The 23,598-nt window shown below is 40.7% G+C and overlaps 1 protein-coding gene across 1 annotated transcript in view; it reads right to left on the bottom strand.

The window, feature by feature from the left end:
- Positions 1–23,598, bottom strand: part of RIMS1 (regulating synaptic membrane exocytosis 1) — a 461,151-nt gene that overhangs the window by 190,536 nt on the left and 247,017 nt on the right. Inside the window, 2 exon segments of the mRNA XM_047760358.1 lie at positions 13,991–14,853; positions 20,160–20,500. Of these exon segments, the coding sequence (XP_047616314.1) occupies positions 13,991–14,853; positions 20,160–20,500 (1,204 nt within the window).

The raw sequence follows: 23,598 nt of genomic DNA, 5'->3' as shown, positions 1-23,598 counted from the left end.
TCTCTTGGCTTGACTGACTCAGGGCATGGCGGGCGCCGAGCAGCTATACAGGGACAGCTTGGATCAAACGCGGCACATGAGCCTCCGTGGGCCTGGTGGTGTGGAGCCTGGTAGCATTTACTGAGCAGAAGCATATTGGCATCTCTGCTGGGTTTTAACCAGATCCACAGGATTCAGGAAATAAGCTCTCTGCCAGATGACACTATGCTCCCAGCCATTCCTTCTGTTTACTTATCCCCCCAATTACTCTAACCAGTGTCCTTTCTCCTGCTGTGAGCTTATTTGTGGAGAGGGCTAAATAAAGGATTTTTATGACAACGAAATGGCTATTAGCCCATAGGATGATTTCTTAAAACATAACTCTTCTGCGTGTGTTCAGTATTATTAAAAACCAATAAAATGAGCATGTTTCTCATTAGCATATGGTTGATTTGCAAAGAAAGTAATGTTTTGTTTCTTCCTGAAGAAATATTTTGAAATTAGGCTATTTTTGTACATATTACGTTCTTTACATAAGATTTTTCTATTACATAAACTTTTAAATGAAGAGTCCCTCCTCTTACTGTTGTATTTTGCTAGCAGAGGCAATTACACACACACACACACACACACACACACACACACACGCACGCACACACTGAGATTTTTTTTCCTACTATCTGTGACATGGGGAATTACATTTTTCCCCAACAGTGACTAAAACAACAGGTACATATAACTTTAATTTAGCCATATTATTCTGCAAGTAATCCGTTACTTTTGGGGTTTTAATACAGATAATGTTATAAGTTGTAAAAATAATGTATATACTAGCATTTCATACTTCCTAAAGCATGAAACAAATCTGAGAGGTAACCTCAGTGGACAGCATTACAAGAGAATCACCCATTTAGAGAAACTGATGGGAACTATATACCAAAACTGATCTGTCCTGGAAACTAACTCCTAAATCACTACCCTAATGCTTCCATTTCACCAAACTTTTCTTTTAAACTCCAGAACCAATATAATAGCTAGAAAGTAGGGATAAAATTATTACAATCAAATGCCAAAACTCTTAATACTAAAATATTAATGATATACCGTACCCTGGATATTAGGGTTTTTTCCTTCCTCCACAGTCCTAGTAAATAATAATAAAAAATATGATTTCAAATCACAAATCTCTTATTGCTGCACTTTGAAGTACTGTACTTACTATCGCACTTTGAGGAACTGAATGCATAATCAAGATGTATTCAGTTTCTAAGTTCTAGAGAATACTAGGGTTATCAAGGAAAACAGGATTGAAATATTGCACAGTATAAAAAGGTTATGTCATAAACACAAGTTCAACTCCAATGCAGTTCAACTCCAATGCACTCGTTCTGAGATATTTCCATTGACTAACCCAGTCCTCATGGAGCTCTTCATTGTTTTTCATCTCCCTTTATGTCCTAAAAGGAGAGTCTACATTGGACTTTATCTTGTTATTTTTTGCATGTTTCATTGATCCCTGCATACATGCAGTCATGTCTGTCACTTAGCAACAATTCTGAATGTTGAATGCTAAGCACTCAAGTTAAGAGAAGAAAAAGATAAGCCAGGTCTCTGCCTAGAAGATTTAATGCAATTATTCTTCTGATATTAAGGATGCAGAAACTGAGGCTTAGATATAAGTGACATATCTAGGCTGCAGCAGAGTAAGAATCTGAATAACAATAATCTTGCTTTAGATCACAACATCCTTAGGTTTGGAAACTAACTTTCCCTAGTATCCTGATAAGATTGTGTTCTTGGTGGTATGAGATTGAGGCAAATGGATCTACATCAAGTAAAAGGCCTGAGATGCTCTAGGCTGAGGTCTTTCATGAGATGCCATGCCTTGACCTCAGAACTTCAGTTTACAGAGATGGTAATGGATAGTTCACGATAAAAGGGACCCTGGTTAAATGTATTCAGGGCACACTAAATCCATGAAAGATTGTGAGAAGTCCAACATGAAGGAAATTCTTAGCCACTAAGTTAGCACTAGCTAAACTTACTTGGGGGCAAACACTTATTTCTGGCAGCACACTTAGTAAACATATCATTGCTTTGCAGAAATGCTACATTATTTATAAGTGTTTATCTTGATTTGTTAAGACACACTAAGTAAAAAGAAAGAGAGGGAAGTACTAGATTCTGTTTTAGAGATTTGGAGTTGATGTTCAGGATCATGTTAGTCTTTTGGGCAGTTTTTGTAACAGCAGCCACAGTCCCATGTCCTGCTCTGTCACTGGGATAACTGAGATTCTGCTGTCACAGAATACCAGCTCAGACACCTCTGCTTCCTGACCTACTGACATGCTTCTGTATCAAGGTCTTCATTTATTTAATTCTCCAGTAACCACACGGAAACTACTATCCTGAAGGATTCTAAGCTACAAGAAAACAAGCAAACAAAACACAAACTCCAAATGAGATCTTCTGGGCAATCTTAACTGTATATGTAATAAATCAATAAATCAATATTCAACATACGACTAGGGACCTTCCTGGAGCAACAGTAGCATTAGGGAGGGCAAAGTTGGTTCTAAAGATATGAGAAGGAATGAAACATTAGGATTTGGGGAATCAATATGTTTAACTCAATTTTTTGCAGGACTCAGATTCTTCCATACTTGTCATTTCCTGAGTCATGAGGTTGCCACCTGTCTTGTATTAGGATTTATAGGTTTCCTATAAGGGTGTGTTGGATAAAAGAAGGAACTCTGTCTACAATAAACCGTCCAGTCTGAGAAAGCTGAAAAGGTAATAAAAGATTCACAGAATTTGATGCTGCCGAGGGCCTCTGGTTCCCAAATCACTCTGAAATTCTGAAATACAATAATTCTGGGAATTATTGTTTTCAAGGTGTACTAATGGAGCCATTTACCATAGAAATGTATATGGACCCCTATGAATATTGCTGTCCTTTGTTTCACAGTGTGTTGTGTGAAAGGGATGTTTCAAAGAGAGCTGGTCAGACAGCCTTCTTTGATCTGTGATGTCCTCTAAGCTGGGGAGCCCTGGGTCTCCCAGACCATGCTCTCTGCCTTCATCTCGGTAAAGAATAAAGGGGATTGGAATAGCAAATATGCCAAAATGTCAGGTAGTGGCAGGATGTGGACCAGGGTGGCATCGGAACATTTACAGAGGAGCTTTTTAGGGAGGCTAGGGGAAAAGAAGATTAAGTTACGAAAGGGAGAGTGCAGAGAAAAAGAAAAGGGACGTCACTGTTAAGGACAATGATTACTGTGTAAACCCAACTCACCTACCACAGAATGATTCTCCAAGTTACAGCCTCTGATCCTATACATTTCCTATTAGGAGACCCAGCAAAGTAGGACAATTTGAAATTGAGTGCTTTTCATGGTGCTGAAATATTTTAAAGGGTAATCAGAAGTTGACCATCTCCGCCTACAGCTGAATGCTTTAGCCCTTATTGCACTGCTCTGTAAAAGATAGAAAACCTGTCAAAATAAAAAGAAATCCAATTGATAAAGACAGAATATTGGCTCTTTGAGTGCCATTTCTTAGCTCTTGTTTGTTCTTTGGAACATAAGCCACTGATTATAAAGGGAGAGAAGTCTTTTGAGCTTGAAGCTATCACTTTGAAATTTAATGTTAATTTCCTGACTTGGGATTAAATCACCATGTAGGCAGTAAAAATTCAGCCTACAAAATCCACCTTAGGAACAGAATGAGATTTCAATTTCTTACAAGAGATTTATTGCTTTCTCACCCAGGGTTCAGGCAAAAGCGAGGTTCCTCATTTTTGTGAGCTGTGTGAAATTTCATACTAATCTTCTTTTCATTGTAGGGGAAGCACTCTGAGGGGCATGGCCTCATGCACAGATGCCAGTTCCAATTACCTGCCTTTTGCCAGGGCAATACTGCCTCGCATGGCCCCGTACTGTTTAAAGCCCCAGACCTCTCAAGCCCTCATTCACCAGAAGCGTTTCTGAAGCATCATCCCACATCCTTATGTATCTGACTTTCTCATTTGATTTCTGGAACTTGGATGTTTCTCTTTTATGCAAACTCAGTTATTACTTTTAAAATAAATGTTACCTATACCCACCATTTATAGGTTTTTGGCAGTGGAAGTTGGTTCAACTTGTTTTTAATTTCTTTAGCTTAAACAGCCTTGCCACTATAAACTGGAAATGGTTTCAAATGGCATGCTCTTTAGCTTTTTCACTTTGATATGATGGCAGTTTAAAATCTGATTGTTAAGTTCCAAAGCCACTAAAGGGAAGTATTTACTTGTCTTTATAAGACTACAATTCACTATCTGGTGAGTAGTGATACGTTTTTTATTATCCTGTGGCCCAAATACCTAGCTTCCTGCAGTCATAACCATGAGTTATTTCTCCACTAAGAATACAACTCATTAAAAGGGCTGAGTAGAAATGTTAGGCAATATATGACAAGCAAGTTATTAAAAAAAGCACCTCATCAAGGAGAGGTGGAAGATTATTTACATGATTAGCTAATTAATTAAATGCTGTATAAAAACTTACAGTTTTACTTCATTATTTCTAACTTCCTTTTCCTGTCTATTTATTTTTATCCCATTTATTGTTCCTTTTTTTTTTTGTTAGAAGGACTTTTCAAAACTTTTTAGGAATTAAACAAAGCAAAATGTATCAGAACCAGTGTTTTCCCAGAATAGGCGATCCCCTACATTCCACTTCAATTGAATTTCCAATCAAATTACACAAAAGGCCAGCATTTTCTTCGGTTTATACTATAACTAAAGGGCCACATAATTTTGGTTTATTCCTCCCTCAATTAAAATTTTATTCTTCTTAAAAAAATGATGCATGTGCTTCAGGTCAAGCCCAAACCCACCTATAATCCTCTATCCTCTGCTTTTTTTAAAAAAATTTTTTAGGGGCGCACCTGCAGCATATTTAAGTTCCAAGGCGAGGGGTCGAATCAGAGCTACAGCTTCCGGCCTACACCACAGTCACAGCAATATCAGATCCGAGCAGCGTCTGTAACTTACACCACAGCTCACTGCAACACTGGATCCCCAACCCACTGAGCAAGGCCAGGGATTGAGCCCGAATCCTCATGGGTTCTAGTCAGGATCCTTAACCACTGAGCCACGAAGGCAACTCCCCTCCTCTGATTTAATAAGTATTTTTATTCCAAAATATAAATAATATGCTGCAAAGCATGAGGAAGGCAATATAGAATGGGCAACCACTGAAAGCACACTAGGTGGCATGGCCAAAGCTGGCCCGCCCACCAAAGAGGTACAGATAGGAGCTGAGGCAGAGGGAGCTACCCTGCCTGGGCTGCAGAAGCACCCTTGGGTGGGAAAGAGGATGGAGGGGGGGGCTGTAACCTACCAGGGTCCCTGCCAGAAATCTGCTGCCCCCCTGAGACTTAGTGCCAAAGAAACTGTAGAAGAGAAAAAGCCTATGCCCTCCACCCAGCTTGGATGACAGGCAAGAAATGATTAAAAAAACTAATGGCATTTTACTACTCCTATCCTCTTACTGGAAGAATGAATAAAAGATCGCTCTAACAAGAAGAAAAATGAAGGAGGCAAAGAAAAGTGAAATGCAAAAGGTAATGATGAATATTGTCATTGAAACATGTTACACACAGTGAATTTAAGTATTAACTAGAAAAATAATAATAACATTAACATCTATTTATACAAATTTTGAAAGACAATTTGGACCTAGTCTGGATAACAATAACATAGACAATAAAAAAAATAGTCAATTTTAGAGGCAAGTTAAAGCATGCTAAAGTCATCTTTCATAGAGATAATTACTTAATTTTAGACTTTGCTAAAAAATTATAAAACTAAGCATTACATAAGAATTTAGTTGGCATTAAAGAATACAAAAGGAATGTATAATGCCCTAAGCTCCAAAATAAATGAAAAAGCACATAAAACCTGATTAGCCTTATAAAGGTATGAAGAGAAAAGCCAAGCAAAGAAATGAATGAAACAGGAAAACCCAAACTAAGCTAATGCAAAGGACTATAATTATGGTAAGAGTTTAAAAGTACAAAAAAGACAACATGGAAAATAAAGAATGCCTGCTACTTCACCATCCAGGTACAAGCATACGCAATGCTTTTAGCTCTTTCTCTGCATATATTATATAAACATGTTTTCAAAGATACATACAACTAGTAATGCCCTTCTCTCAACAATCACAAACACACTGTATGTTATAAACATTAGATTTTATAACAACTTTTATGGCTACACAGTATTTCTTTAACCAGTATCTCTTAGCCTGAAAACTAGGCTGGCTTCCAATTTGGATATTATAAACACTGTTACTGTAAGATGTATTTATCCATATCCATCAAAAAGTGTTTCTTCTGCCGAGATAATCTTTGAGATGCAATTGTGTCTTTTACAGACTAAACACCCCTGGATTCAACCACCTTAGTTGTCCACCCAGGACAACTAAATCAGAAGCTCTGGGCTTGTGGTCTGAACGCTGGCATCTTTTTTATGAAGCTCCAGTGATTATAATCCTATAGTTCCTGATTCAGCCACATGCACTAAAACAAATCGGAGCCAGGCTTCACCCTCATGACATCAGAGTCCCTTTTGGTGCTGTCCACTTATTTTGTTTTAAATTTCCCCTGGGGATTCTAAAGTACATCCAGGGATGGGGAGCACTGCTATAATCTATCTCTCTCATTCTGTTGCCAAGGTAACCCAGTTCTTAAAAGACCTGGGATTAAAACTGTTGCCTTGACCAGTGTTCTTTCTTTCCTTCCACAGGTCCGGATGCTAACTGCTCTCAGCACACGTGTGTCTCCCCATCTCTTTCTGTTTATGCCCCTCTCTCTGACTCCAATGCCACACTGATTCTTCCCACCCAAGTTCTTCCCCAGCTCCCATGGGAAACCCTGGCATTTCAGCTTTCCTCCTACCTCCTGTAACGTCTGTTATCTACACAGACATCCTATTTGGTGTCACATAAATTAAAACACCTACAGAGCATGTTCTGTGGATCAGATACACACAGCTGGTCCCATCATCTCATTTAATCTTTCCAACAACCCCATGGGACAAGTATAGGCAAGTACTCCAAGTTCCTAGAAGGATGAACTTGAGACTTTCCAAAGTTAAGGAATATGCCCAAAGTGTTTAGCCTCCAGTGGTGCCTAAACTATCTATGCCTCCCTGATCTTGGATAGCAATTTCTCTTCATAAAGCAAATACCCGGTGAGATTCTCCATGATCTTATATTTTTCACAGACAAAAACAATGAAGACAAATGCAAACTGGAGTATTTATCATGTATGTACACAAACACAGGGGGCCTTGGTCCCTCTCCTCCTGGGAATACTGTTATCATGGGCTGAATTGTGTTCCTTGCCAAAACTCGTATGTCAAAATTATAGCCCAATTACCTCTGAGAGCAACCATATCTGGAGATGGGATCTTTAACACAACAATCAATTTAACATGACTTCAGTCTGGTCCCTAAGCCAACATGCCTGGTGGCCACATAAGAAGAGGAAATGAGGACACACACAGAGGATAAACAACTTGGAGACTCAGGGAGATGACAACCATACATAAGCTGAGGAGAGAGGACTGAGGCCAGCCCTTTGATGGCCCCCAGAAGGAACCAACCCTATCCACTGGGACCCTGCTGTGTCAGCCCCCAAAACTGGGAGAAAGTAAATTTCAGTCCATAGACCATCCAGTCATTGTACCTTGTTATGGCAGCCCTAGGAAATTGATACAGCTTTTATCTTATACACACCAACCTCAGAAGAGTTTAATGGAATGAAAATTAGGTCTTCCCCTTGGCATGGAACACGTGATTTCAAAAAGACCCAGGGAGTTCCCTAGCGGTACAGTGGGTTAAGGACCTGATGGTGTCACTGCAGTGGCTCGGGTTTTTGCTGTGGTGTGGGTTCAATCCCTGGCCCAGGCATTTCCACATATCAAGGACGTGGCCAAAAATTAATTAATTTAATTTAATTTAATTTTTTAAAAATTCAAATGCAGAAAGTCAGTTCAGCAAGTAGAAGAAGTCCCTCAATGAAAATGTCTACAGATAATAACTATTCAAGGCAGAACATCAGTAAGAATCACATGCCCCCAACACATGAAGAAGAATGATACGGAAGGCAACATGAGGATGTCCGACATGGCAGTTGGCACCAGGGAGTCAGCAGCTAGGGATGCAGCTCCTAACTCCTGGAAGGGGATTTGTCAGGGCAAAGCAAAGTGTGGGTTCGAGTCAGACGTGGGCAACAGAATTGGACTCGGCCACAAGGATCCAGGGACATGAATCTAATAACCCGAACGAGGCACAAACCTGGAGTCTAGTCTCAGGAAGACTCTAGAAGCCAGACTGTTAGGACTGGGCCTAGCCTGAGGACAGAACAGCAGCGGACTGGCAATTAGTCCTCAGAGGTCTGGCTGGGGGTGGGGATAGCATGTGCTCCAAGCTCTCCTGGCTGCACATGGAAAATGGTGCCAGGGGCAGGCAGTCAAGAACCGTAAGACCCATGACACCCCCTCCTCTGTTCAACAGTGTGTGAAAGGAGAGATATTTGCTTGCTTTGGAAGTCTCTCCCAGATCTAAGAGTCTGTCATTCTGTGAAATTGAACCAAAAGTAAGGACAACCTTTTCATTCACTGGATAAAATGGGTCAAAAACACTGCAGCATGATTCTGCATTTTAAAAGGATACTGAAGCACAACCTATGAGATAAAATAGGTGACAGTGAAATCTTCTAGAGCAAATCTTTTCCTAAATACACACTGAAGCACAAATGTTTCCCCTTAAAATGCCCTTTAATTATACATCCATTCAAAAATTCTACTTTTAAAACTGTAAGCATACATGTCAAATTTGTATGATTGGTTTTGAAAATGTAGCCCAGATTTTAATTTAGTTTCTCCTGATTCTAGAATAGAAATCTCTTTCAGAAGTAACCCAATGACTAATATTTCTAGCTATGGATTAATTTATGAGAAATATTATTGGATATAATCATGTTAGATTTACAGACTTAATTTCTTTTCTTTTTATAGAACTGCTTTTTAGTCATAGCTCCTGTTTTAGAATCAAGGAGATTTTTCAGTCATTCACATAGTAGGCAGAAATCATAACTCTAAGAAACCCAGCTCCTCACAATTCCTAAAATTTTCTTATTGCATATTCTTAGAAATTAGGAATTCATTCAGCACCCCCTCACACACAGTTATTTGTGTTCTCTTGAGTTCTAAGATTTAAACTGCACAGATGATTAAAACAGCTAATGTCCATTTCATATCCATGGGAAGAAGAAACGAGTTCTCAGATTCCTTTTAAAGCATTTAAACTGAAGCATCTAACACTCTAAATCCTGGCTCTTTTGGTACTTGAAAGGGAGAATTAAATTTCTCTTCCCCACAGCAATAGCAGGAATGCAGTGAAAGATGAATGTATAAAAGGTCAAAGGGAAGCCAAGGCTGATACAGTTCCACATAGATCCACTACTGCTCTGAGGTTCTGGAGGGTAAAATGCCAATTATGAGGCCCCAGAGACACCTAAACTAGTTATTTGAAACTTAATAAAAGGGATATTAAACAGCAATTTTCCATGTTCCTATTTTAATGGATATCAAATTAACACATGTGTGTGATAAAAATCAAAATAAATAAGGGCTTGCAATATAGCTACAATAATTCATTTTCCCTCCTGGTCCTTCTGCCAACATCATCAATTCCATTTCCCAATCTTATTTTACAATGCTTATTTTCTTAGTGGCTATAATAGAAAGCACTTTAATTTTTCAATAATTTGCCTCTATCTATTGACTGCTTTATTTGGGATATTATTTATTGGGGTCTCATTTTATGATATTATTTATTGGGGTCTCATTTTATGATATTACCTACAGTAAAAAAAAAAAAAACAATTAAAGAAGAGACTTTAGCTCACTTTTATATTGATATTGTTTTGTTTTCAAAAGCCATAATGATTTCTCTCTCTCTCTCTTTAAATACTCTTAATCCTCTATTTCTTGGCCTAAAATCTGAACAGGATCTTTTGACTCTTGAATATTTTAGATGGGAATGTTCATATGCTTGTCTCCAACTTTGTTCTCCAAATCCATTCATCTCCCATATCTGTCAGTTTTACCTCTGTTTTAACATGGACAAAATATTTATCTGTAATTGTCTAAAAAACCAACCTCCCCTCTTTTTCTCTCCCCCCCCATACACACACACACACACACACACACACACACACACACCACACACATTCAGTGAGGAAGGAGGTTTATTCTAACAATTGAAAACCAGTAAATGGTACTCACAATATTATCATATGTAACTACTTCAGGACCAAGTAAAAACCAATAATAGGCAGAGGTTAAATTTCCTTTTGTACAAATGAACTGTCAAGCTTCCTGTTCACTCAGAAGAAAAATTACCTAGGTTAACAGTCAAATGGGCTGTACCAAGTAATAGAATAATGTCATATTCTTGTTTGCTTCATGTTTGGACCATGATTTTCCTTAGCAGATTTTTTTCCCCTTCGATTTTTGCTATTCCTCTTCACTGATAAAAAAGAGACAGCTTTCATGTTAGCTCATTAGTCACGGATATCTTGGAATCCATGGCATTCTTCTCAATAAAGATACTCTTTTTGGAGCCTCCTGGAAATGATCTCCAGTTTTAATTTTGACAGATTGCTTCCTGCACATAATGTCATTCAGGGATTTGCACTGGATTCCTGGGTTAGGTCCATTATTTCCTGTTTCTCATTTGTCCCACTTTTTTGATTATTATTCTCCATTTTCTTGAGAACATACATCTTTAAATAATTTTCTCAGAAGGAGACTGCAAAGTAGGTCTTTTGAGAATTTAGAGTTGATTGATGGTTTAGATGCATACAGAGCTGTAATTTCAGAATGGTTTTGCTCCTATCTCAGAAGGCATTGGTCAATTGTAGTCTAGAATCCACTACTGATGAGAAGGTGAAAAGGTGTAACTCATTGTTTTGTATATAACCTAGTTTATTGTTTAACCTCCAAAAGTTTGTAGAATTCTCTTGTTTATAAGCCACCAAGTTTGTGGTATTCTGTGAAAGCAGTCTAAACAGACTAAGATAACCAGGCACATGTTAAATATTTACTTTATATGTGTAACTGATAAACTGAATGAGCATATGCATGTGACATAGTTGAATTGCAGCTTTTTTTGTCTCCCACTGCTCTTTAAATTTCATTCCATGGGGATAACCTTCCCTGACACTGAAAGTCACAAGAGGGCATCCATTCTCTCCTGGCAAGACATCTCTCCCCTAGTCCTTCTTCTTCCCCTTCTCACCCCACTGGAGCCTCTAAGCAATAAAACAGGTTATTTTACTCTTCTTGGTACTTGGTACTGGTATATCTACAGTATAGGTGCCATGGGCAAAATCAAGACAGGAAGGGTGCTAACTCAGCATCCTACTGGAGGTGCATGAGCTCATTCAAACCACCCAATAAACTTCCAAAGAAGATACTCATCTCCACTGTGCCAACCAGAGAACTGAGACTTACGGGGGTTAAAAAAAAACAAAACTTGTGCAGGGTCACAGGGTCTGGAGCTTATCATGGCTGGTTCCCAAGGGGTCCCTTAGTTGGAAATGGTAGAGCTTAGCAATAAAGTCATTAATAAATATTACAGATGGTAAAACTTCTAATTAAGGCTGAAATAGGAAAGTGTCTCTGTGACATTCAAAGACATTGAGACTAATTATAAATGAAAACAGGGCTGCCCTTATTAATAAAGGCTCCTATGTTTCCAGACGAAGAGACTGAATCCCAAATTCAGAGGTGGTAAATCCCAAGTGGTCACCCAAGTTCACAAGACAAAAACTCCCAAGAAAGGGAGACAGTGTCCAGAGGCAGTAAGTTCTTCACATCATAGCAGCTCCATTCCTCTACTTACCATGCTACTAGTCACCAGTTCATTCATAATCTGTTGTTATTGTAAACAATTTTGAGTTACAATTCTAGGGCCATGCCCATTAGGATTATTACACACATTTAGCAGGAGCAGGTGTAGATCCTTAAGGAGTAGGAAAACACATGTAGCTCTGCCTACACCTATCTCCATCAGGAGTTATCTGCATATCAATTAAGCATATCCATTTGCATTTTTACTGAACACTTACCTTATGACTTAAGGGGAAAATATACATGTACACAAAACAATATAAAGGCACAAAAGACAGATTCTACTCACTATCTGACTTTAAAATATCTACAGATAAGGCGCAACTTAGAAACATAAATGATGAGAAGGTGAGCTGAAAAAGCCAAACTCATCCCAGACATACACATATCCCAAAGACAGCTATTTTCGGTTGAGTTGCAGTAGCAACAGAATGAGCTTTCTTAATTGTTCTTAAATATGTGATAAGATTGTTGGGGCATATAAAATATATATAAAAAAAGATCGAGAAGTGTGGCATGGACTTCATCCCTGGCCAGGAAACTTCCACATGCCATGGATGCGGCCAAAAAGAAAGCAAGCATTAGAAAGAGCTGGTGGAAGGGAGAGAGGATAGGCCCATGTGCATGCAGTGTGCAGGTAGAAAAGACAAGGAAGTCATGTTTTTAATAAAATCAATAAACTAAAAATATTAATTATATAATTTAGAAAGCCCCCAAAAAACTGTCAAGAGTCACCTCAACATACAAATTCATTAAGAAACACACAAGGACCCCAGCACCATAACAAGGATGATCAACACCACCACTGAATGCAGAGCTGTGGCCAGTTTAAATCTAAGTGAGCAACAGCAAAATTAGAAAAATCTTCGCAATAAACACATGATATTAATATTAAATTGAAGTATTTTCTAGACCAGTGTTATCTAAAGGCATTTTCTGTGATGATCATTCTTGAGCACTTGAAATGCGGCTAGTGGGACTGGAGAGCTGTTATTTTTTTATTTAATTTTACTTAATTTAAATATCTGCATACACTGTGGTATTGTACAGTGCAGGTTTAGACAGAAAAAAAAAAAGTCCATCACAACATATTCCACAATCTTTTGGACTATAATAGGAAAAATGAAGTTTGTATTCCAAAGTTACTACCAAAACATGATCTATAACAACTGCATGATATACACTTTGTGAAGTAATTTCTTCACAAATTCTAAGAAAGATTCATTTGAAACTTGAAAAAGGCCACCTCTGTGACCCCAGTATTACAGCATTAAAGTACAGAAAAGGTCCATTTCGCCTTAACAGGCAAAGAGAATCACCACCAAATGATAACACAAGACTGTGTACAGATTTATTCCAGAATGACAAGAACCAAAGTCAGGAAGAACTCTACCCCCTCACCCTCGCACCCCTTCCTCTCTAGTCCTCAGGTACAAGTTCCTGGGACAGGTTTGGAACCTGCGCCAGAGTTGCCTCCCGCCCTACAGCTGCAGGAAAGCTGCATCCTTAGCCCGCTGAGCCACAAGAGAACTTCCAGGAAGAACTCCTCTAACACTAATTTGGAGCCTGTGATTGTTTTTAAATCCCATATCCAAAAAGAAAAGAAAACAAACGAAAACTTTCCATTCGCTGCAAGGCTGGCTGTAGCATCCCAAGTTCCATTATTTTCCCCCCACCTTGGGGGCGGGGGCATAATTGCCCTACAGCTACTGTGGAAGTTTAAAGTGCACCGCTTTATGACTTTACATACCTGGTAGGCTGTCACCACTCCATTTAGTTAACATTCGCGTCCTCATCTAGTTACTACTACTACTAACAATATCTAGTGATGAGAACTTTTAGGATTTACTCTCAGCAAGTTTCTGATAGACCAGTAGAGCAGCGTTAACTACAGTCGCGTTATCGCATTGCACTTAACCGGTCGCACTTCTGCGGCAACCCAGGCACAAAAGTCCCTGGAGCCCCGCCCACGCACCTGAGAGCCCCACCCGCGCACCCGGGAGCACCTCCCGCGCCCGAGCCTCGCGCGCTGCTGCTCACCCTTCTCGCTGACACTCTCGCTCTCGAGCTCCACGTCCTCGCAGCTGGTGTACTCCGGCGTGGACACGCCCTCCTCCTCGGAGCTGCTCACCGACATCTGGCGCCTCTTGCCGCCCCTCTTGGCGCGGTGCGGCTTGGGCGGTGACGGCCGCACGGACTCGGACTGGTCGGAGCTCAGCGAGTCGTTGCGTAGCATGGTCTCCACCTTCTCGCGCTTGGCCTTGCGCACGAGGACGGCCGAGCCAGGGTCCAGGCGGCTCTGCTTCCGGAGCGGCTCCGGGGCCCGCGACTCCGGGACGTCGGCGGGGCCCGGGCCGGGCCGGGGCGCCGGCGGGCTGCGATTGGCGAGCTGCTGGGCACTCGGCGCCCGCGCGTCCGCGGTCCTCTCGGCCGAGTAGGCGCGCGGCGAGGCGGGCGGCGAGCCCCGAGCCGCGGCGGGCGCGCGCGGGCCGGCTCTGCCTTCGGGCCCTGCGGCCGCCTCAGTGCGCGGCAGGGCCACGTCGCTGTGGCGCCGCTCGTGCCTGGCGCGGGACACCCGCGCGTGCATGCGCATCTGCTGCTCCTCTGGCGGTGGCTTCACTGGGTACCGCGCCAGGTTCGGGTCGCTGCGGTACCGTGTCTGGTACTCCTCCTCCTTTCTCTGCTTCTCGTCCTCCACCGCCGGACCGCCCTCTCGCTTCTCAGGCACGTCTGGGTAGTCCTGGGATCGGCCTTTCTCCAGCCTTCGGCTTTCCCGCCTTTCTTTCCGCTCCCGTTCTTCCGAGGGCCCCTCCCCGGGCTGTACTGAGGACCTGGGCACACGTTTCCTCTCGCCCTTCGGGGCTCCTTTGCCATTCTGCTCTGAGAGCCCTGGGGTCTTCTTCCTGTGATACACAAAGGAACGACCAGAAGAGCAGCGTGTAAAGCTCAAAGTGGAGACCAAACCCCAGAAGCATCCTTTGAAATATTTAGTTATACTTCGATGTCTGTCTCATCGAAAAGCGAGATGATAAAGGACCGCATTAAACCTGTATATCTGAATAGCTTTCTAATATTATTAGAAACATTATTATTAGAAACTATTACAACATTACAGTATAATCAGAGTCTTGACAACTGGCTCTTAGATTGTAAAGTTTCTATAAATTAGATCAATTTAAAAATCAGTAACCGAGAGTTCCCATCGTGGCGCAGTGGTTAACGAATCGGACTAGAAACCATGAGGCTGCAGGTTCAACCCCTGGCCTTGCTCAGTGGGTTAACAGATCCGGTGTTGCCACGAGCTGTGGTGTAGGTCGCAGACGCAGCTCGGATCCCACATTGCTGGGGCTCTGGCCTAGGCCGGTGGCTACAGCTCTGATTTGACCCCTAGCCTGGGAACCTCCATATGCCGCGGAAGCGGCCCAAGAAATGGCAAAAAGACAAAAAAAGAAGGAAAAAAAAATCAGTAACCGCTACAAATCAAAACCTTTAAAATGTATTAGATAAAAAATAATATAGGTAATAATAATCTAGGAGCAAAAATAAGATAAACATATCAGTTCAAAACTAAATGTATATTTGGACAATATATATTAACAATCTCTTATTATAATGGAAACTATTAAAAGTGAATACAAGTATGTCCATTTCAGAAATCAGCTCTAACAGCACTTCCTCATAGTGGCAGTTTGAATGATCATATGCACCCAAATACTTTTTAGTGAATGTGTTAGGGAAAAATGGCTGAACCTTAGCTTTAACTTTCCCCAGGCAAAAATAATAGAAATGTTGAAATTTTTGAAATTATTCGTTTTCTCTCCCTCCCTCCCTCCCTGGCCTTCACCCTCATTTCAGAACACAGTCCAAAAGTCCAAAATGTATAGCACAGGGAACTATATAGTCAATATTCTGCAATAAACTATAATGGAAAAGAATACAAAAAAACAAAAGAAATAGTTTTGTGTTCTACATTTCTCCCCATCCTGTGGAGGGCATAGAGATAAAAGTAGAGGAAAAGCATTTGGCAGTCTTGAATCTTTAAGATGTATTGTTTAAAATGCCCCTTTTAGCCCTTTTCTGTATACTGGAACCCATCTGATCTGGGACAGTTCCAGCAAGGACACCAGAGGTTACAAAAAGGGGGTGTCTCCACTAAGTGTTCAGGCACTATTTGCTCTACTGTGCATTTCAAATGGAGGCACCCAAGGCTCTTTGTGGAATTCTGAGACCCATGGAGAGGGCTTTACAGAGCGAACATGGATTGGAAGTCCAAAGGCAGACATCATGAATAAAAACTGAGAATAATACAAAAGATGGGGAAAAGTAGGGGAGTTTCCATTTTGGGTTACTAAAATAGTAGTTGCTAAGTTGGGTCAGCTGAGGAGGGGCTGGTGATGATGGAAAGAAAGGATAAAAGGTTTCAAATGGCATAAAAAAGCAAACTAGAAGCATGACCGATTCTGCTTGAGGCATTTAGATCACTTGGTCCTTTGATGTGGAAAGGATTTTCCTGGTAGTTGGAACTGCACAGGTAGCATTTTCATTGTAGAGTGCAAATGTCTTACAGTTCATCACTATCAAATAGTTTTCCTGAGTGTGATGAATCTACTGCAGACCTTTAGTTGCACTTGCTGGAAGTTCCTCTTGAGTCATGTACTTTTTTGGGGAAATGCTGACAAATAATGCTTACCTTGCAGAGTTTGTGTGAGGAATAAAGGAGATACCATCTATGAACATGCTTTAAGTAAGAACAGAGCATTATGCCAATGAAAGTTCTCCTGTCTCTCTGATTCTTTACTTCCCTGAATATGCCTTTGCTCATCTTTGCCTTTAATGGTTCCATTTCCATAGCTCCTGATAAGTGTACAAACCAGGATCAAGGGTTCTTCTATAGTCTAACACAGGCTGCCATTCTCTCAGTCTTGCTTCTGTCTCTGAAGTTGCCCAACCCTTACTGCTCCCCAGCTCTCTCATTTCCTTCTCCTACCTCCTCATATCCTTGTTGTTACCTTAAGTATTTATATAACCAGCAGGTAGTTTATTTAATCAGAAAGAGCATTTGCCCTTATCAGTCTTTTTCAAATTTCATCAAAAGACCTCTTCCCATTCTTATTTTTGAATTCTTTGTAGTTTTTTTTTTTTTACCATATATCATAAATAGGACTCGTATTTTCTCTTTAGAAACTTCACAGCTCCAAATTCTTTCTCTTACCTCATTTTCTGACCAAGCCTCAACTGAACCTTCAGTATCTTTGTCTCTCCTGTTTTTTAATTATCTATTTTTTATTAAAGTATAGTTGATTTACAATGTTGTGCCAATTTCTGTAGTACAGCAAAGTGGCCTAGTCTCTCTCCCACTCTCTCTCACACACACACACACATACACTCACATACACACACATATATACATTCTTCTTTTCATATTTTATTCCATCATGTTCTATCCCAAGAGACTGGATATAGTTCCCTGTGCTATACAATAGGACTTCATTGCTTATCCATTCTAAATGCAATAATTTGCACCTACCACCCCAAAACTCCCTGTCCAACTCCCTCCCTCCCCCTCCCTCTTGGCAACCAAAAGCCTGTGCTTTATGTCTGTGAGTCTGTTTCTGTTTTGCAGATAGGTTCATTTGGACCATATTTTAGATTCCAGATATAAGTAATATCATATGTATTTGTCTTTCTCTTTCTGACTTACTTCACTTAGTATGAGAATCTCTAGTTGGATCCATGTTGCTGCACATGGTGTCATAGAAATATAAAGGATCCTAAGAGACTGCTATGAGGAACTATACACCAACAAAACAGACAACCTAGAAGAAATGGAAGATTCTTACCAAAGGTACAACCTTTCAAGAGTGAACCAGAAAGAAACAGAAAAAATGAATAGACCAATCACAAGTACTGAAATTGAAACTGTGATTTAAAAGCTTCCAAAAAATAAAAGTCCAGGACCTGATGATGGCATCACAGGTGAATTCTATCAAATATTCAGAGAAAAGTTAACACCTATTCTTCTGAAACTCTTCCAAAAAATTGCAGGGGAAGGAATACACCCAATCTCATTCTATGAGGCCACCAGCACTCTGATACCAAAATCAGACAAAGATACCACAAAAATTGAAAATTACAGGCCAAAAATCACCAATGAACATAGATGCATAAATCCTTAACAAAATACTAGCAAACTGAATCCAGCTATATATTAAAAGGATCGTATACCATGATTAAGTGGGATTTATCCCAGGGATGCAAGGTTTCTTCAACATCCACAAATCAATCAGTGTGATACACCACATTAACAAACTGAAGAGTAAAAACCATATGATCGTCTCAATAGATGCAGAAAAAGCTTTTGACAAAATTCAACACCTATTTCTGATAAAAACTGTCCAAAAAGTAGGCATAGAGGGAACCTACCTCAACATAATAAAGGCCACATGCGACAAACCCACAGCTAATATCATTCTCAATAGTAAAAAACTGAAAATCTTTGTCTGTCCTTAACTCACAACAGTTTATCACCAGAGCTATGAGTTCTGCCATCGCCAAGCTTGCTCTGGTGTCCTTCCTGTCATGGCCTCTCCTCCCTTTTCTTCCTCCCCCACAGCTCCCATGTGTCCTAGAGAGTTTAATTCAGAAGGCACTCCTCTTTCCTATGGCTCCCAAAGGACTAGTGTTTGTTTTCTCGCTCTGATCCTGCCAGCCTTATGGGACTGTTCACTGCCCAGGGCTCTGCCTTGCCAAGGACATGGTGTAGTCTCTTCCCCAGGATCTGTGAGAAAAGGGACTGTGCATGAATCAACTTTATACCCTCTGGTTTTGGGCAGTATTGGCTGATGTGAACACATAATGGCTGCCAGCTACCTCCCCTGGGGCCTCCTCTGTTGCCAGTTGCTGAACACAGGTTTCATTTAATCCCTGCAGAGTGGCTTGTGACTGCCCCTGGTGGCAAAGCCAGGCCTGGAATCCAGACCTGTTCAGCTTTGAAGTCTTTGATCTCATTGTGTGGGTTTTGTTTAAAAAGGAGAGCAGGGAGTTCCCATCGTGGCGCAGTGGTTAACGAATCCGACTAGGAACCATGAGGTTGCGGGTTCGGTCCCTGCCCTTGCTCAGTGGGTTAACGGTCCGGCGTTGCCGTGAGCTGTGGTGTAGGTTGCAGTCACGGCTCAGATCCCGCGTTGCTGTGGCTCTGGCGTAGGCCGGTGGCTGCAGCTCCAATTCGACCCCTAGCCTGGGAACCTCCATATGCCGCGGGAGCGGCCCAAAGAAATAGCAAAAAGACAAAAAAAAAAAAAAAAAAGGAGAGCAGAAGTTTTCCCTGGATCCTACCTTCCCACCCAGTGGAATAAATAAGGGGCACATAGGCAGGTATGCTAACAGTCAGGTCCCCCAAAACTCCCAGCCTCAGGAAAAAAAAGGGGGGGCATGTCCCCCTTGCTATCACTGTCCCCTAGTGTATGGTATCCTATCTGGTCATAAATATATTACTTTGAATGAATCAATCAATCAGTCAACAGATTGAAATAAATTATCTGGTCATCTTAACCCACACTTAAAGTCCTCAGTGGCTTTTCATTATTTCTAGGATGAAGCCTATGAAATTTAACTCGGTTAAAAGACCTCAGTGCTCATCCCTCACCAGCAACCTCTGCCACTCACACTAGCCAATGGCATTCTTTAAGTTTGTCCCTTGGCCTGGTTCCTTCAGGCTGGGTGCTGTGCCTTTACCAGGAGCAGCCATCCCACCCTTCACCCAGCTCATTCCTAGTCACCCTTCAAAACTCAGCATAAAGGAAATGTCCTCCAGGAAGGCTTTGCTGATGGACCCACACCACTTTCAGTGGGAGGTTGGTGCCCCCATCTTTTCTGAGTACACTTGCAGCTACAGGACTCATTCCAACAGTGAATAAATGATCAAAGAGCTGTTCTCGCCTCAGGGCTGGAGGTTAGTAGCAAAGTAGGTAACTGCGCTGGATGACGTGTTTACATCCGTGTGTGGTATGAAAGAAAAGCTTCCCAGCAAAGGTCTCCTAAGGGATGATACATCCTAGGGAACATCCCTTCCTGCTGTTGCCTTCCCTGTGGGGCTCAGCAAATGATATTTCCACATAAGCCTCCTCCTAGCAGTTAAATTCTTGAAAATGGGTTTGCTTTCTGGAAATTCATGTCCTTGCCTTTTGTTTACAGGTTAAGGGCCTCTTACCTGTCTCTGGGAGGTTCGCTTCTAGACCTGGATGAAGCCTGCTTCTGCTCCGGGCCCCCTGCTGGCTGGGACAGCTCAGCCCCTTTGCTCCCGTCTGGCTGTGCACTGGAGGGAGCCTGGTCCTGGGAGGAGGCAGCGGCTGTGCTCAGCGGGGTCTGAGACCGCGATCTCTCCTGGAGCCGGGCTTTCTTTTCTCTTGGGACCTCAGAACCAGCACCTGTAGCTGTATCGCTGAGGGTTCCGTCCTGACTTGGCTGCTGGGGGCCGCTTCCAAAGAACCACGCCCCAGACTTGGTTAAGATTTCTTGCTGCTTTCGACACAAATTGCATACCCACATAACCTATTCGAAGAAGAGAGAACAATATATATTTTCCATGCGATTTGGGAAGAAGTTATTTTCATCACACTAAAATAACCCTTAAGGAAAAAAGAATGGTTGTCATCTTTGTATTTATCCTTGTAAATTTCTTATGAAACTGATCCTTGCACAAGTCACTGTCAAGTATATGACTGCTGGACTTTGACCCATTTGAAATCACAGACTTCTGGTAATCAGAAGAGTTCTGCTTGGCATTTCTAATTCTCTGGCTCTGAGTTTCTTTTTACATTGTATCCGTCACATTTTGAATGACTGACTCTCAAGCTGCATTAAAATAGCTTAATAAAATGGTCTAAGCAGAGTAGTTGATGGATTAGAAAAATGTTTTAAGGAGTCATAGAATTAATATCGATATACATAAACTTCAGTGTATCAAAGGATTTAAAAGATATTTGTCTTTGCAAAAATCACCCATTATTAAAATCTCCATTACAAGATACATGGGACAAACAAACAAACAATAAAAGGTGGGCTCAAAAGAAAAGGTCGAGCTGTATATTTTCTCTAGTTTACTAGTAGGAACTAACATCAGGTTTATTTTATGCTATAAAATACAATCTTCCACAGACATATTTACTCAAGTGATAAGTATGAGGCTGAGTTTATTCATATGACTACTCTGCTGTAGTTTCCTCTAGAAGAGCTATTTTGGAACCAACATTTGGAAACGTATCTGCTGATAAATTATAAGATGTGTCACCACTTAAATCTATATAGCTCTTCTCTTCTTGGAGACACATACAATGAAGTAAAAATGGGAACAATTATGATAACAGAAACAATGAATAATAATTATAGCGGTGCCTAGCAGACACAGAGCTAAGGTGGGTACCTGCAGTCCTGTAGCCTCCTCTTCAAATGTCACTGGCCCTCTGCTGCTTTTAGTGTGATTTCACCTCGCTGCCCCAGTTGCTTTCCTCAGAATGCCCTTCAGTTCTCCTTGTACACCACCTCTGGTAAAGGCTGATTACCAAACTCTAGGCCCTCCCTCATTTTCACTAATACTGACTCAGTCAACAATTACTCAAAAATATCACATAAGCATGAACAAATCCTAGATACATTAAATGAGAATGTAAGATAGGAGGAGAAGAAGCATTGCTGAGCTGGCAAAAAGAAGAAAATGTAGGGAATTTCCATTGTGGCACAGTGGGTTAAGAATCCTACTGCAGCAGCTCGGGTCACTGTAGAGGTACTGGTTGACTCCTCAGCGCAGCACAGTGGGTTAAAGGATCTGGCATTGCTGCAGCTAAGGTGCAGGTTGTAGCTGTGGTGTGGATTCAGTCCTTGGCCTTGGAACTTCCACATGCCATGGGTTCGGCCACTAAAAGAAGGAAGAGGAGGGGGAGGGGAAATATTACTGAAAATATTCAGAGGGATAGGAGGAAACTATAACTTGTTATTGCTTATAAGACAAAATATAAGCTAGAGTGGCTTTTTCTGGTGGCTCAATGGTTTAAAACTCAGGCATTGTCACTGCTGTGGCTGTGGTTGCTACTGTGGCTTGGGCTCCATCCCTGGCTGGGAACTTCTGCATGCTGAGCATGTGGCCAAAAGATGAAACTAAATTAAATTTTTAGAAAAGCTAAAATGAGAATAAGAAAAAGAGGGAGAGAATATATCTTCAAAAAGGAAAATATTGTAGATGAACTGTTAATAACTACTTCTTCCCAACCAAGAAAATTCAAATGAATTAATAATACAGAGGAAACTGATCTAACAGAGATATCTGCTATAAAAAGTTCAAGATTGGTGACATTTAACTCATTTCTCCCTGCTTCAGGTTATAAAATGAAGAGAACTAGGTCCACAGAAGCAGTTAGTTATAGGATCTAGATAATGTATTATACCCAATGTTGCAGAATTGCCATCTACTAAGATGTTAGACAAGATAGCAGTGCACATGCCTATACCAAAATAAAGGATGTATGGAATGTAACTTCAATTTAAAATGCTTGCCAAATATGGCTATACTTGCACAATGTACTGCCCTCTCTTTGCCATCATAAGTAAGGTCCCTCAGAAGTCCTGATTGATTGAATATGGATGTATCAAAGATAACATTATGAGGGCCATACCCTAGGATCAGGATTTCCATCAACAGTGACACTGGATGGGAACAGGGGATGTGCTTCCTCATTGACTGCCTCTTTAGCAGACAAGACAGTGATGAGAAGGGCTGAATTCACATAGTTCAAAAAGATAGGTATGAAACTTTGACTATTTTACATCAACTAAGTAGACATTAAATTTCTATTTATCACACTAACAATAGCAAAATAACTACTCATCAAATTAGGTCCTTTTCTGCAAAATTATTAAAGCATATTTAAGATAAATATGAATTTCCTTTAAAACCATACAGAACATAGGGAGTTGCCATTGTGTCTCAGTGGTAACAAACCCAAGTAGTATCCATGAGGATGTGGTTTTGATCCCTGGCCCCACTCAGTGGGATAAGAACCCAGCATTGCCATGAGCTGTGGTGTAGGTCACAGAAGAGGTTCAGATCTCACATTGCTGTGGCTGTGGCCAGCAGCTGCAGTTCCAATTTGACCCCTAGCCTGAAACTTCCATGTGCCCCAGGTGCAGCCTTAAAAAGACAAAAAAAAAAAAAAAAAGAAAGAAAGAAAGAAAAAAGAAAAGAAAAGAAAATACAGAACACAGTAAAATTTACAATTATTACAAAAATTCCAAAATGGAATTAAGTCGAATAAAGAGACAGAAAAAAGCAGAACAACTCTTCACTTCTTTGCACATCTGCATCTTTTTTAGAAGGTTGTATCACAATTTTATTTTGATTGCTTCACATTTTAAGTGTTATAAAAATGGGCCAATAAAAAGAAATTGCCACATTTGGGCAAATTCTAAGTTTTGAATATGTGAGTCATTGCAACAGGATTGATAAAAGCAAACAAAATATACTTATTATTAATTACAATTAAACTTTACAGTTCATTTAATTTCATTTTTAATTTATTCAAGAAGTTACTATTAGTGGTTAAGTAGAAGTTGCTACTTTAATTAATATTTTAATATTATTTATTCATTTAAATCTG

The sequence above is a fragment of the Phacochoerus africanus genome, chromosome 2, assembly GCF_016906955.1.
Source record: "Phacochoerus africanus isolate WHEZ1 chromosome 2, ROS_Pafr_v1, whole genome shotgun sequence".
Taxonomy (NCBI): Eukaryota; Metazoa; Chordata; class Mammalia; order Artiodactyla; family Suidae; genus Phacochoerus; species Phacochoerus africanus.
Note: the sequence above shows the minus strand (reverse complement) of the source record. Positions and strands in the feature narration are given on the sequence as shown.